Source organism: Ctenopharyngodon idella, chromosome 15 (assembly GCF_019924925.1).
Source record: "Ctenopharyngodon idella isolate HZGC_01 chromosome 15, HZGC01, whole genome shotgun sequence".
NCBI classification, from domain to species: Eukaryota; Metazoa; Chordata; class Actinopteri; order Cypriniformes; family Xenocyprididae; genus Ctenopharyngodon; species Ctenopharyngodon idella.
This window is the reverse complement of record NC_067234.1, coordinates 11231167-11242974: the sequence shown is the minus strand read 5'-3', so window position 1 is coordinate 11242974 and position 11808 is coordinate 11231167. Positions and strand designations below refer to the sequence as shown.

The 11808-nt window shown below is 39.0% G+C and overlaps 1 protein-coding gene across 1 annotated transcript; it reads right to left on the bottom strand.

Annotated features, from left to right (window-relative positions):
- Nucleotides 1-7349: 7349 nt before the first annotated feature.
- Nucleotides 7350-8785, bottom strand: LOC127495631 (olfactory receptor 52E8-like). The gene has a single exon (XM_051862576.1). It carries the CDS (start codon nucleotides 8301-8303, stop codon nucleotides 7350-7352), a length of 954 nt encoding a protein of 317 aa, XP_051718536.1. The 5' UTR covers nucleotides 8304-8785.
- Nucleotides 8786-11808: the final 3023 nt, after the last annotated feature.

The following is an 11808-nucleotide window of genomic DNA, read 5'->3' as shown; positions in this document are numbered from 1 at the left end:
TTCAACTTAGACACAGTGCGAGTAATGACCTCCACCAGCTCCTTGTACGCAAGGGACAGAAGTGGATAGAGTGGCGAATCTGAGCTAGACAGCGGAAGAACCTGGCTCTCCCTGGGATGGAAGAAGCCACATCGCGGCTTCCGATCCCAGCGAGAGAGTGCTGGATCCCACGGGTGAGGGCAGAGAAAAGGCAGCGCCCATCTCTAACTCCTCCATGAGATCTATTTGTGATCCCCACAATCTCAGCTTCTGTGCTGCCTCAGCAGCAGCGGGGCCGGAACCGCAGGGAATGCCAACCTGAACATTCTCCTTAAAGAGTGACAGGCGGGAGAGCTGACTGAGTGTCCTCAAGAGCTGACTGAATGTGCTCCACTCCCAAATAAATAACACATAATCCTGTGAATCCCCACTCATGATGAAACAAGGTCAGGGAGAAGCACACAATCTAAACTGCCATGATTGTGCGGTACTATTATATCGGGTAAGACAACAATAAATAGGACAAACAGTATGACCATTGGACAGATTTTACACACGTGATTCAGATGCAATCACGCAGAAGAGTTCCCAAAGCATCCTTGATGCAGTGCGAGTTCCCTTGAAAAGGAACCGCAAGTCTAAGAGTCTTTGGTTTCTCTAAATGTGAATACAGCAGCTTCAATACAGTTAAAATGGCATCCTCTATCCCCCTAGAGGCTTGATATGCAAATTATAGTGGATCTCTGTTTCAGATACAATGTACTTTTTCACTAAGCCCTCAAAACACTTCATCACTAGTGATGTAAATGCTATTGGTCGAAAATCATTCAATCCTAAAGGTCTAGAAACTTTTGCCACTGGAATTATTGTAGATGTTTTCCATAAAGCAGGAACAATACCAGAATTATAAGATGCTCTGAAAAATCAGTAAAAACAGGCACTAACTGAACAGCACAATGTTTTAAAACATTACCACATAACTTATCTGGACCTGGGCTTTTACGTGGGCTTAACCTCTATTTCATTAGTGATGACACCTGATGTTAACAAGCAGAATCAGTGAAGGAAAGAGGAACAACAATAAAAAATAAATTAATAAAAAAAAAAAAAAAAAAAAAAAAAAGAGATGAACAGAAAAACAACTTCAACTGACTCATAGCAACACATCCTTAGATGAAATCAACTGCAAATAAAAGAACACATTAAGTGTCAGTTTACACAACACCATTTTCAACTAAAAACAGAAAACCTTTTATGTGTTTTGTCTATTCACTTACACAACAACGGCATTTGGGGGGCCTGTATATGCAATTATGAAAATTATGCATATAATATATATATGAAAATTATACAATTATTACCTCCAAAAATGCAAATTTGTGAAAAAATTGACTTATTACGCATGTGTATTACATGTTGAGTCTATAGGCATATTTTACAAAGTAACATCTGGCCTGGCATGCATAATACAGCATTTTTAGTCATTTTTTTGTAGATTCGTGTGTGCGGGATAGTTCTGACAATATCTGTATGCGAAAAACACAAAGGAAAACACTTTCCGTTTTTAGTACATTATTGTCATGTAAACGTACAAAGAATCTCTCAAGATCCCACCAGAGTATGATTAAACAAATTACAAACCAGTTTGACTATTTCTTTCATATGTCTACAAAAGTTCCTATGGAGAATTATCAGAATTTCATCTCTGGTCAATTTTTTTTTTTTTTTATTTTATTTTATTTTTTATTTTTTTTGAGTAATTCAGCAATTGTGATAGTGTTTCACTTAAAACACTTGTGCATAGCTTACATGTCTTACATTAAAATGATTGTTGAAAGTGTGATCACTGCCTTTAATTAGATGCTTCTGTACATCTGTAGTTGATTGACGTTAATGCATCAATACTGAAGATTAAAGGCACAATATATAAGATTTTTAGATAATAGATACGATTTTTTTTAAATATCCAAAAACCACTTGCACAATGTGATATATTTCATGCAGTTGTGTACTTACATTATCCCAAAAGTTCCCAAGGATTTGTAAATCCAGAGAAATTCCAATTTAGTAATGTCTTGTCTCTTGTCATTGTCGCCTATCAATAACGTAATATCCACACTATCCTCAGTTTCTGCTTGTAGAAACCATAGCAACATACGTGGACAAATGCGGACGTGGTTATACAGCATGTAGCATGCCATTGTTGTGTCGTTCAGTCATCGTGGATCACGATTATTAATTGGAAAGTACAGAAAATCCAAAAAAAATGTAAACGTAGATCAACTGAGGCAAGCAGGCTTTGGGACAAACGGAGTGTCACAAGCAGGGCGGGGCCGAGAGCTGTGAGAGAACAGCGCGAGGCTGGTGGCATGATTGTTAATGAGCAGAAGCATAAAAGGAGGAGCGACGACAGTGAAGGATGAGAGAGGACCAGGCCTGGGCTATTTTACGTTATGTTCTGTTTATGTGTGTGTGGCAGTCATCCGTGAGGGCCTGTCTCTTTTACTTTCAGTTTGTTTATTTTATTATTAAAGTGTTTGAAACATTTGCCGGTTCACGCCTCCCTCTTCTTCTTCTGTTGCACGGAGAAATAAAACAAGGATCAATATCGGCTTGGTGTTTTCGAAATGGAGAGAGCTTCGCGACAAACTTATACAGTATGTGTTGTACAAAAATATTTAGCTATTAGTTGCAAATACTTAGTTGGGTTCATTCACAGTTACTTTTAGAACGATTGTTTTAAACACGTAAAACTGCGCAGCATTAAGCCGACAAATCATTTGACAAATAGTCACATATCAGTAACAGGCTAATATAGCATTACATTTCACATTCCTTGCAGCTAATTCATTATGATGATATAAAATAATGTGATCAAACATACAGGTAATGCAAAAACTAATTCCTTATCCGAGAACATGATTCGTGAATTCTATATATCTCTGGATGGTGAAAACGACATCTCCCATCGTTCCACTCTCCTTCATAGCGTCATCAAGTTTCACCTTTGTTATTGTTTTAAAAATGCAACCTATGGCAGCAAAAACTTACAGATTGTGCTTTTAATAAGTATTGTCTCTCAAAGATGAGGCACGCACTTCAACACTAATCATACAAAACTCAACAATGGTGACAAAGAAGAAAATATTCATATAAACAGATCAAATCTGAACATCACAAACTAAGCTACTAAGGTCACACAAAAACCGCAAAAATAAAAGAAAATAGTAAGACAATTCAGCTGCATAATTTATTCATGCCGCAATTCATGTTGGGAGCCATGGATGAGTTTTGCACTATGGTGGCAATCCAGCATGCATTGCAACAAAGCTTTTTGTCACTATTGTTGAGTTTCATATGAAGATTCTTGATGTCTGTGTGTCTAAATAATACAGTACTAATGTATATACAGTAATGTTTTATGCAGAGGTTATCAACATTCATAAAAAACTGATTGCTGCAACTCATGCTGTAATGTTACAGGGGTAACATGGTACAAAATTAAATGTTTTCCTGTCACCATTTAAACTGCCCTGTCAATCGTCTTGTCACAGTTAAAATCCTCCACATTCAATTTAATTTAATTTCCTACAATTTCGGAGAGAAATGTAGTTGCATGTTGATCTGCCAGTCATGGGTCTTTAATGCAGTGAATTCTCCTTGTGTTATGCATTTAAAAGTTTATGACCAAACACATCTTAATAAAAGTTCACAATGCTGTTGCAGATTAAATATAATATGGATAACATTGAATAAATATCTTTTCGTCAAGTTAGATATTGATTATTAATCACTGAAATCCCTTTATCTAAACCACTCTGCTTAACCGTCGCTCTTGCACATCCGCACATCCGTTTGTAGTTTTTAACACTTTTTTAAAGTGTTTGTAGTTCTAATCGAATTCTCGTCCAATGCGCAATGGGTTGTAGGCAATATTAGCTGTTAGAGTGTGCATGGATCTGCACTTCAGATTCTAACCAGAAAAAGTAGACCATCCAGGTGTATTTGGAATACTCATTTGACAGACTTCTGTCGTCATGTGATTAATGTAATTTTCCAGGAACAAGACAGGACATGAGCAACAACGATCTGACAACACTTGAGAGAAACACCAGCCAGATAAAGGCAGTGCAGATGAGCTACACCTGTGACCGCTTGATTGACTATGGCGGTTAAGCAGTGAATTATGTAATTGTACGGGAAACATTCAAGTGTAACCATAACCATAACCCAATACTGTTAATTATTATTTCAATTATAAATGATACGCCAGCTAGTTTTGATTCAGTGTTAACATTGAAATACTACTGCCATGATCTCAGCCTGTGTTCCCCTAGTCTTGTGTGTACTTTTATGTTATTTCCTGTTCTGTGCCATGTTTTATAGTCCTTTGAAGTTTTTCTTGTTGATTAGTTTTTTGATTGTTCTTGTTTGCCTATTACCCCTTGTGTATTTAAACCCCAGTGTTTCTTGTGTAAATAAATAAAAAAGAAAGTGTTAAAGGATTTATTTTGGATTGATTTGTTTAACATATTCAGTATTCATCTCTGTTAGAATGGATTCTTCTTTTTTTTTTTTTTCCTTCTCCATTTTCTCTTAAAATGGTTCCCTTTCGAAAGGGAACTCGCGCTGCGTCAAGCACTAGAGGAACCGCCTCCGCGGGAACCGGTGTCTGAAACACATATCCAATCTCGGCAATATCATATTGACCAACGACAGTCCATGACATCATAACAATGCGACCCATAAGTATATAAGGTGTGCCTGAATAACATCATCCTTTTTTCGTCTTCAGGGACTGTTATGTTTGAAGTACTATCTGGCAATTAAATGTACAGAGAATTCCAGGACATTTGTTAAGTGTGCGGATCCGTGTCCGCATTCTTAGACTCAGGTCATGGGGTTCTCAGATGGAGCTCGCCGAACAATTTGAGAGGGGCGTGGACCTCGGGTTGTTCAGTGGCTCACAAGGCAGAGCTGCTGGAAGAGGATGTGCTTTCATCTGCATCCTCAGGTCCATCAGCTGGTGCTCTTCCTGCAGAGCAGGAGATGGTTGAGGAGGATAGAGAAGATGAGATAGCTGAATCCTCTCAGTCACTCTGCCCCGCGTATGCAGAGCTTTTGGAGGTTATGGAACTCGCCGCCGGCAGGTTAGAGTTGCCATGGCAGCGCGTTAGGAGAGAAACCGAGCACGGCAGGCTTGACGATCGTTTTCTCTCCAGCCATAAACCCCAGACTCTGGTGAGCCTTCCATTCCTTCCCGACCTGCATACTTGAGGTTGAGAAGGCATGGAAAAGCCCGTATTCAGGGTGAATCCATCGAAATCAGTGTGCTAATTTTGCTGATGTCGAGGGATTGGCAGAACACGGGTATGTGTCGATGCCTCCGATTGACGAGACATTTGCGAATTATCTCGTATCTGGTAGGACATCGACACTGAAGGCTCCAACCCTGCCATCTAGACCTTTAAAGGTTACATCACATCTGAATGGCAGGTCATACGCAGCGGCGGGTCAGGCTGACCTGCTGAGGGACCTGGACCAGGGGGCAGGTCTTCCCCCTGACCCGGTTGTAGAGCTGCGCCACACTACTGATCTCGCGCTCCGGAGTGCCATCTGTGGGTGAACTTGGCTGACATCGGGGAGAAAGAAAAGACCTTCCTCCTTGATGCACCAGTCTTGCCGTCTGAACTTTTCGGGACCTCCGTCGAGGCGGTGGTTGGAAAGCAGAGTAGATTTGAGAGTAGATTTGAGTACTTTTGAGCTCCCTAAGCTCCCAAAGCTCCACTTTGCTGAGTCCTGCTCTCCAGGATGCCTGTCTCTAAGATCCGGTCTGAGTTGGTTACGGCCCTTTCACAGTTCCTCTTTTTGGATGTCTCTTCGTGAGACTTTCTATATCGGAGACTCTGTTTTTGTAGAAACAGACAGGTGGTAGGCAGGGTAGGTTACTAGTACAGTTAGAATCTGGTCAGCCTCCCTGGTGGCATTCAGGGTGACAGTGTCCCCTGAGAAGTGACTGGGTGAGGGTCTGTCGGGCCCCTAGCCATGCTCCCTTAAAGAAACCCCAGTATGAAGTAAAATGTTTATAGAGAAGAGGACATGAGCAGAGTACTTCGTGCCCTTTCTAAAATCCGTGTGCATGGTAAAAGGAGTGCATTGCCCTTTCTAATTCCATGTGTATGGTAAGAGCATGCGCTTTGTGCTCTTTCTAAAATCCATGTGTGTGGTAAGAGCACGCATTGAATGCTTTGTGCCCTTTCTATTCTGTTGGTTCCAGACCTTTGTGCGCCCTTGGCAGGCCTTCATATGTAAATATGAAGGCCGCTTTTAGGCCTATAGCTAAGGCTTTGACGGCTGGGAGCGCGGTCACTGACAGCCCAGATGTGACCTGTAGGGTGAGTAGGTCTGGCGTTTGAATTTGCCGGATTCTGACAGTTGTCACTGCCATACGTTGGCATGCACTCCCTTCAGCATGGTGGCGTGGGTATATCGTTCCCCTAGCGCTGGACGCAGTGCGAGTTCCTTTTCAAAAGGGAACATCTCAGGTTACGCATGTAACCATGGTTCTCTGAGAACAGGAAACGAGACGCCGCGTCTCTTTGCCATGCCTCGGGGCCTGACTGCATACAGTCCCTTCAGACGATAAGCGGATGACATGTTATTCAGGCGTCCCTTATATACTTATGGGTCGCACTGTTATGATGTCATGGGCTGTTGCCAGTTAATGTGATATTGCCAAGATTGGATATGTGTTTCAGACACCGGTTCCCGCGGAGGTGGTTCCCCTAGCGCTTGACGCAGCGTCTCGTTCCCTGTTCTCAGGGAACCATGGTTACATGCGTAACCTGAGATGTTTTCCTTACCTATACCTGAATAGTGAACAACATAAGATGATACAAAAACTCATGTAACACACATTTACTAAAAATATTGAAAATATTTATTAACAGTGTATCTACTGAATTGTTTCCACAGTCAGAAAGTATTGTATTAAATGTTCTAGCCACTTTCGTTTTGCAATGTTTACAGATCCTATAGGGCAGTTGTGATATTTCAAAACATTTTATTCTGTCAATGGGGCAATTCTCTATGTGCTATTCCATTAAATGTAAATAAAAATGCTGACTGTGCCACAAAATGTGACCATACAATTATATGCATCACAGATACAATCAATGCCTAGCTTATTATTATTTTTTTTTTAATGGAATGTTAATTATACCCAGCTCTTGTTATCTATATATTTAATATGCATTTTCCTACAAGATATCATACAGCTTTCTACCATCAGAACAATAGCTCCTTGTATTAAGATTGTGTGTTTAATGTATTATCATGTTGTAGTATCCATTCATTTGTAAAAGCCATTATTATTTTTTTAAAGGAAATACCTGTGCATTGTTTATAAATTTAAGAAATGTTTGTCTTATTTCTTTTGTTCTCCATCCGTAGATTAGTGGGTGTAGGCAACTTGGAAAAAATAAGTATAGGATACTTGTAAATATACGGTTGTCGGAAGAAATGTTATTCCTTATTCTGTATGACAAAAATGCAGTCAAGGCAGATATCAAACTAATTGATAAGACAATTAGGTGAGTAATGCAGGTGTTCAAGGCCTTCATGTGAGTTTTTCCAGATTTCAGCACAGAGATAAACATTACAACATAAGAGATAGTAATTAGAATACAATCTGTAGTTCCTATAAGGAAAGCAGACATAAGTCCTAAAATATTATTAACCGATATATCTCCACATGCTAACTGAACCAATGCCATGTGCTCACAAAAACAGTGATCGATAACATTTGTTACACAAAATGACAGTTTTCCAGCCAGAGAGACCATAGTGACTATGAGGAATCCATTTCTGATTACAGGTGCAAAAACAAACTTTAGAAAGTTAAGGATTTCCATGTATTTGTGATAATGAAGAGGTTTGCATATTGCAAAGTAACGATCCAGTGCCATCCAAAAAAGCAAAGTAATTTGAAATGCTCCAACAAAATGAATACCAAACATTTGTATCAAACAACCTGTTAAAGAAATCTCACTCCAGTTGAATAAAAAGCTAAGAAGCATGTTAGGTACAAAAAATATAGGCATGATCAAGTCTAACACTGCCATAACACCTATTAGTACATACATAGGAGAGTGCAGAGACTTTTGAGTTTTAATTAAATATATTAGAATAGAATTTGCTGTGATTGCCAATAAAAACATCAGAAAGAAGGGGATAAATAAAAAAGGCCTCCATTCTCCTAGGCTGTAGAAACCGATTAATCTGAACTCAGTGAATGAGATATTTTGTGCAGGAAGGTGGTTCATGCTGTAAAACTCTTCTGCACACAGTGTTCTGTTAAAAAAAAATGAAGCTGATGAAACTAAGAAGAGGAATTATACAGAAATTGATCAAGTTTCACTTCTTACAATATCAATATACAGCATTTTCATGTAAGTTCTACTGTGCCAACAAATATCTCTGTAGTGGGAAGCAAAAATTATTGTTTCTGGGAAAGAAAAAAAAAAAAAAAAAAAAAAAAAAAACATTTTACCTTAATTGTGATGATTTTTGGATTGTTATATTGTGATAAAGTACAATGAATGGCGCATCATATGGCAAGCATAAAATTCATATATAGCTGAGTAAACATGATATATTAATTTTGCCCATACTCATCAATCTGTGCTCCCCTCATTACATTGCTGAATATAAACCTTTTATATATTTTCAGATTAGATGTCTTTTCTTACTTTTAGAGTAAACTGAAAGCTTGAGACATATCATGGCCTCTAAATACATTGTTGCATTCCCAGGAGTTTGTGTGCTACTCCCACAGAGCTAATCTCATTTTGCATTATCATAGTACTACAGTTGTTGTCAAATTATTTTCCAAGTTGTAGATATTTTGACTGTTGGTCACAAAAATATCACAAATGCAATGTACACATCTTAAAATATATTTAAGGAGAAAAAAGTGAAAAAAGTCTAATGTGGATAGTAGCCTGACAAACTTGTAACCTATACGATATTAACTGAATTAGACAGACTTCTGTCAACTTCTGATGTAGGACTGTCATTTTCCAGGAAGTACTGACAGAATTGGTTAAATTATCAATGTTCATATGGAACAGCACACTGTTTTCAGAATGAGTTAAACAGTTCTGATTGCATATACTTAAATTGATAGCAAAAAAAATTCTAATTGTGAATGGCAGAAATTTAAATTCGGATGAAGATTTAAAGCAGCCCTGAAAAGACAATAGTGTCATTTATTCAGCTCAAGTCAGTTCAGTGTTGATTCAGTTATCAATTATGAAACAAGTTCAACTGCAAAAGTCTTCAGTTATTAAACAAATTTGATTCAGCTATAAAGCAGCTCTGGAGATGATAATAGTGTCATCACTCAACTCTTGCTAAACATGGCCAAAGTTTCAAAAAGCGAGTTGGACATATGACTATGAGTATTTCTGTGCCAAATATACTCCTTGAGATTTCCTACATGTTTCGGAAAGTTTTTTTCATGTATGGCCCTGTATTACGTAATAAAGGGTGGAATTCCTTGCATAGGCACTTCTCCTGGAAGAGCAAGAGCCGCCCATCAACGTGCTTCGTTTGGGAAATTTGTCGGCAGTGCTGCACAGGACTTGCTCAAGAAAGATTTGTCACTTTGTTTTTAGACCACGAAATCAACAACGTCACCAAAGAAGTGTGTTTTTGGTTGTGAGGGAAAGATAAAATTGCTTCCCAAAGAACCCAGCATTAAGTGGAGCTGAGAGATTTGTGACATTTGTCATTAAAAAAACCATAGAAACCGCCTTAAATTATCAAAATAAGGATATAGTCGTGTCTGAAAGTTGCAATCATTTTTTTATGGTTAAAATGAATGGAGAATATCTCATGTTTTTCCATGGCTGCTCAAGCCCTCAGGATCGCCCCTTATGATTTTATAAACAAGGCCCAGTTTGATGCTGGATTTACAGATCGTTTGAAACTGAAAGATGAAGCGGTCACAGCAATAATGATCCCGGTCATGAGCCGGAACCATAGGTGGTAAGTAAAACTGCATCAAATGTCTGTTGGCAGTCGGCAGGTAAGTGCATATAATGTAAACAACACAACCGTATAATGAATCAAAAGTTATCCAGGGATAATGCGATGGTGTATTGTGTGTGTTTGATAGTGATAGCTTCATAGTTTGACATTGATAGCTTCGCTACGCAAAAGCTGCGCATGCTCGTCACTCTTTAGCTTTGCCCACGGCAAAGCTAAAGAGTGACGGCTGCTCGGGAGCTCGGCTGTAGAAGAAGAAGAAGAAGAAGAAGAAGAAGTTTTATTTATATAGCGCCTTTCCATAGCTCAAGGTCACTTCACATAGTGCTATACAATACATTTGCACATCCGCATACATGATACAAACACATAAGGCCACATATAGCCACATCATCCAAAATACATATTGAAAAGATACGCTTTTAGCTGAGTCTTGAAGGTAGGCAAAGATGATATATTACGAAGTGTAAGGGGTAGCGAATTCCATAATTTAGGAGCATTAACACTAAATGACCTACCACCTACAGTGGACAGCCGAAAACGAGGAATGGACAAAAGACCAAGCTCAAATGATCTAAGGGACCGGGCAGGAGAGTAGGAGTGGAGTAGGTCAGACAGATATGGAGGCGCAAGACCATTTAATGCCTTAAATGTTAGAAGTAATATCTTAAAGTGAATACGTGATGCCACAGGTAGCCAGTGAAGATCATGCAGTAGAGGAGTAATGTGAGCAGTACGCCTGGTAGAGGTGAGAACTCTTGCTGCTGAGTTTTGGACATACTGTAACCTTGCTATGAGTTTTTAGGCAGACCAAGAAATAGAGCATTGCAATAATCCAGACGTGATGTGATTAATGCATGAATTAAGATTTCAGCATCAGCTAGAGTGAGAGAAGATCAAAGATGTGCAATATTACGAAGATGTAAAAAAGAGTTTTTAACGACAGAAGAAATATGAGGGGCAAAAGATAGAGATGAGTCAAATAAGACACCAAGATTACGGACAGATGAAGAAGGCTTAACATGAACCCCGTCAATTTCAAAAGACAGGTCCATCCTTTTGACTGAGGTAGCAGAGCCAATCATCAATATTTCAGTTTTGTTATTATTTAGTTTAAGAAAATTCAAGGACATCCAATGCTTGATATCCCTGATACATGCAGTAAGTGAGTCAGGCAGGGATGGCCTATCAGGGCTGGTGGTAAGGTAGATTTGAATGTCATCAGCATAGCATTGAAACTGAAGTCCATGCATGCATATGATGTCACCAAGTGGAGAAATATAAATGATAAACAGAAGTGGACCCAGAACTGAACCTTGAGGAACACCCTGTGAGACTGGAGCAGTGGCAGATTTATACCCTTGTATGGTGATATATTTTCTGTCGCTGATGTAGGAAATGAGCCAAGAAAGAGCTGAACCAGTGATACCGATATCAGAAAGGTGAGAGATGAGTATATCATGGCAGACTGTGTCAAATGCAGAGCTTAGATTAAAAAGAATCAGGATGTTTATTAACCCAGAATCCATGGACAGAAGAATGTCATTAACCACACGAAGAAGAGCAGTTTCAGTGCTATGTGATGAGCGAAATCCTGACTGAAAAGGTTCAAAAAGGCCATTAGCATTTAAGTAAGATCTCAATTGTGAAGCCTTTGCTACAAGTTGGCCTTGTAGCAATCTAGAAATGCACTGGAGCTAAAGCCACATGTCTGACCATGTTATAGTTCGAATCTGAAGATAAGTTTAAAATTCAGAGTTTTATTAACTGTTTTCAAGA

Excerpts from the sequence above, each read along its gene's own strand:
- LOC127495631 (XM_051862576.1), bottom strand. The coding sequence starts at position 8,303 with ATGAACCACCTTCCTGCACAAAATATCTCATTCACTGAGTTCAGATTA.